Raw genomic sequence first — 2782 nt, 5'->3', positions numbered from 1 at the left:
AGTAGGTACCAACTCATTGGCACCTAACAACAACAACAAGCAGACACCAGTAATTCTAAAGATTTATTGATCTATTCCTTTCCCCAATCATTCACATTCTCTCACTTTCTTTGTTACTCAGTTTACATTGTATCTCATCATAATCACTCACTTACCCTTCTCTTGTTTAATAATTCATATTAGAGAAGGTCCTAATTCTGGTTAAATTCTCCATGCCCACACCATCATGACACAAAGTAACAGAGAAAAACATAAAGTCACGTCAACTGGTCTCACTCTAAATGAAGTGCTCGAACCACCAGGAATCAGTACCAACTTAACAGCACACAACACAACATCTTCATGTAGGAGTCCTTGGGAGACATAAATAATGAATACACTTGCCACTAACAGGTGTGTGGTGCAAGTCCACCCAGAGGTACCACAGAAGAAAGGCCTGGTGACATCTTTCTGAAAATCAGCCACTGAAACATTGACAGAGCACAGTTCTACTGTGACACACACAGGGTGCCTATGAGTCAGATCAGCATAATTACAACTGACACTGGCACTAGTAACCTCTAGTATGGCAGTAGATTGGCCTGGCAATTTTATTATACTTTCCTACAGTTGTAGTTTCCTAGATCTTTGATTTTCAAAACTGTGATCTGGGGTCTAGTCCCACCTAAGAGTTTGTTTATTAGCAATGCAGAATCTCAGATACTACTCTAAAAAAATCAGAATAAATCAGAATGACAAGGTTTCCAAGTTATTCATATAAATATTGACATTTGTGAAGTACAGTTTTAGATAACTATTTCATGTCCTCTCCCTTCCCTTCTTAATACCTGTTCTTCTGCATCTATTCCAAGAAAATAGGATGACAGGCACCTGGCCAACCAACTGAAAAAAATCCAGATTAGTGCCCATTCCAACGTAAGGTAATCAAATTGTTGTTGTTAAGTGCCGTCGAGTCGGTTCCGACCCATAGCGACCCTGTACAGGGTTTCTGAGGCTGTAAATCTTTATGGGAGCAGAATGCCTCATCTTTCTCCTGCGGAGCGGCTGGTAGTTTCGAACTGCTGGCCTCATGGTTCACAGCCCAATTCGTAACCACTACGCTACCAGAACTCCTTCAAATAGAATGTGGAAATTGCTAAACAATATCATTAACATCACAGGCAAACAAACTTTTGCTGAAGAAAATTAAAAAATGGTTGCAGTAGAACATTGACAGGGAACTTCCAGAAATTCAAGCTGAATTCAGAAGAGGATGTGGAATGAGGCATGTATCCGATTGATCTTGGCAGAAAGCAAAGAATACCAGAAATATGTTTATCTTGAAGGCATTCCACTGTGTCAATTGTAACAAATTATGGTTAACATTGAAAAGAATGGGAATTCCAGAACACTTAATTGTGCTCATGAGGAACCTGTACATAAACCAAGAAGCAGCTGCTCAAATAGATAAAGAGGCTACAGTATGGTTTAAAATCAGATAAGGTGTGCATCAAGGTTAGATCTTTACACCATACTTACTTGTATGCTGAGCAAATAATCCGAGTAACTGGACTATCTGAAGAAGAATATGGCATCAAAACCGGAGGAAGGCTCATTAACAACCTGTGATAATACAGATGATACAACCTTGCTTGCTGGAAGTGAAGAACTCGAAATACCTACTGATGCAATTGAAAGACTACAGCTTTCAGTACAGACTGCACCTCAACATAAAGAAAACAAAAATCTACCCACAAATTTTAGTACTTCGTAATGCTTACCTGGCTGGACATGCGTAGCCTGTAAAAAGTATTTTAAAGCTCTCTCAAAGTTCTTTTCATTTTCCAGGGCATGGCCCACATTATTCCATAATTTTGCATTATTTTTATTTACCTTAAACAAATAAGTACAAATAAAAGTTACAATTTAAGGCTAAACCAACCAAAGAAACATATGACTTGAGTTCACACAGACACATTTGTTATTAGAAATGAGGTGTTCCACAGAGATGTCCCTGAGGATGCCTTTTTTTTTTTTTGCTAAGTGCTTTAGAGTCAGTTCTGACTCATAGTGACCCTGTATAGGGCTTCCAAGGAGTGGCTGGTGAGTTTGAAACACTGATCTTGAGCTTAGCAGTTCAGTGTTTATCCTACAGTGCCACACCCGGACTCTATGGCCATCTGTGAACTCTGAAAGCACAGATTATCTCAGAGCTTTAATCCCAGCATTCACATTACCATAATGGAGGTGGTGGTGAATGTGTGCCATCCCAGGGGATGACGAAGGCATTAAAAAAAATGAAGACTACTTCACCAAATTCATTTTCCCCTACCATCAAACATAAGGAGCTCTGGTAGCATAGTGGTTATGAGTTGGGCTGCTAAACTCACGGCCAGCAGTTCGAAACTGCCAGCCGTTCTGAGGGACAAAGATGAGGCTTTCTGCTCTGGTAAAGATTTACAACCTTGGAAACCCTATACAGGGTTGCTATGAGTTGGAAGCGACTCCACGGCACACCATCACTACCACCATTAAACATTACCATTAAACATATTAAAACTACAGCTGCTTTTATCATGTGCACATGTAAGCTTTGTGAGATAATTCAGAATCTCACTAACATTTTAATTTGGCCAAAGGATAGTGCTGTTTGAAAACATCAGCTGGTTATCCTTATTTTTTTGACATAGATGGTATTGACTTGACACATTTAAAGCTGAGCAAATAATACGAGAAGCTGGGTTCTATGAAGAAAAACGTGGCGTAAGGATTGGAGGAAGACTCATTAACAACCTGCGATATA

The 2782-nt window shown here is 39.5% G+C and overlaps 1 protein-coding gene across 1 annotated transcript in view; it reads right to left on the bottom strand.

Annotated features, from left to right (window-relative positions):
- Nucleotides 1-2782, bottom strand: part of TMTC3 (transmembrane and tetratricopeptide repeat containing 3) — a 55242-nt gene that overhangs the window by 16133 nt on the left and 36327 nt on the right. The window contains exon 9 of the mRNA XM_006870705.1: nt 1761-1872. Coding sequence (XP_006870767.1) covers nt 1761-1872 — 112 coding nt within the window. The remainder of the gene's footprint in view (nt 1-1760; nt 1873-2782) is intronic.

Source organism: Chrysochloris asiatica, unplaced genomic scaffold (genome assembly GCF_000296735.1).
Source record: "Chrysochloris asiatica unplaced genomic scaffold, ChrAsi1.0 scaffold00149, whole genome shotgun sequence".
NCBI lineage: Eukaryota > Metazoa > Chordata > Mammalia > Afrosoricida > Chrysochloridae > Chrysochloris > Chrysochloris asiatica.
This window is presented reverse-complemented; position numbering and strand designations above follow the sequence as displayed.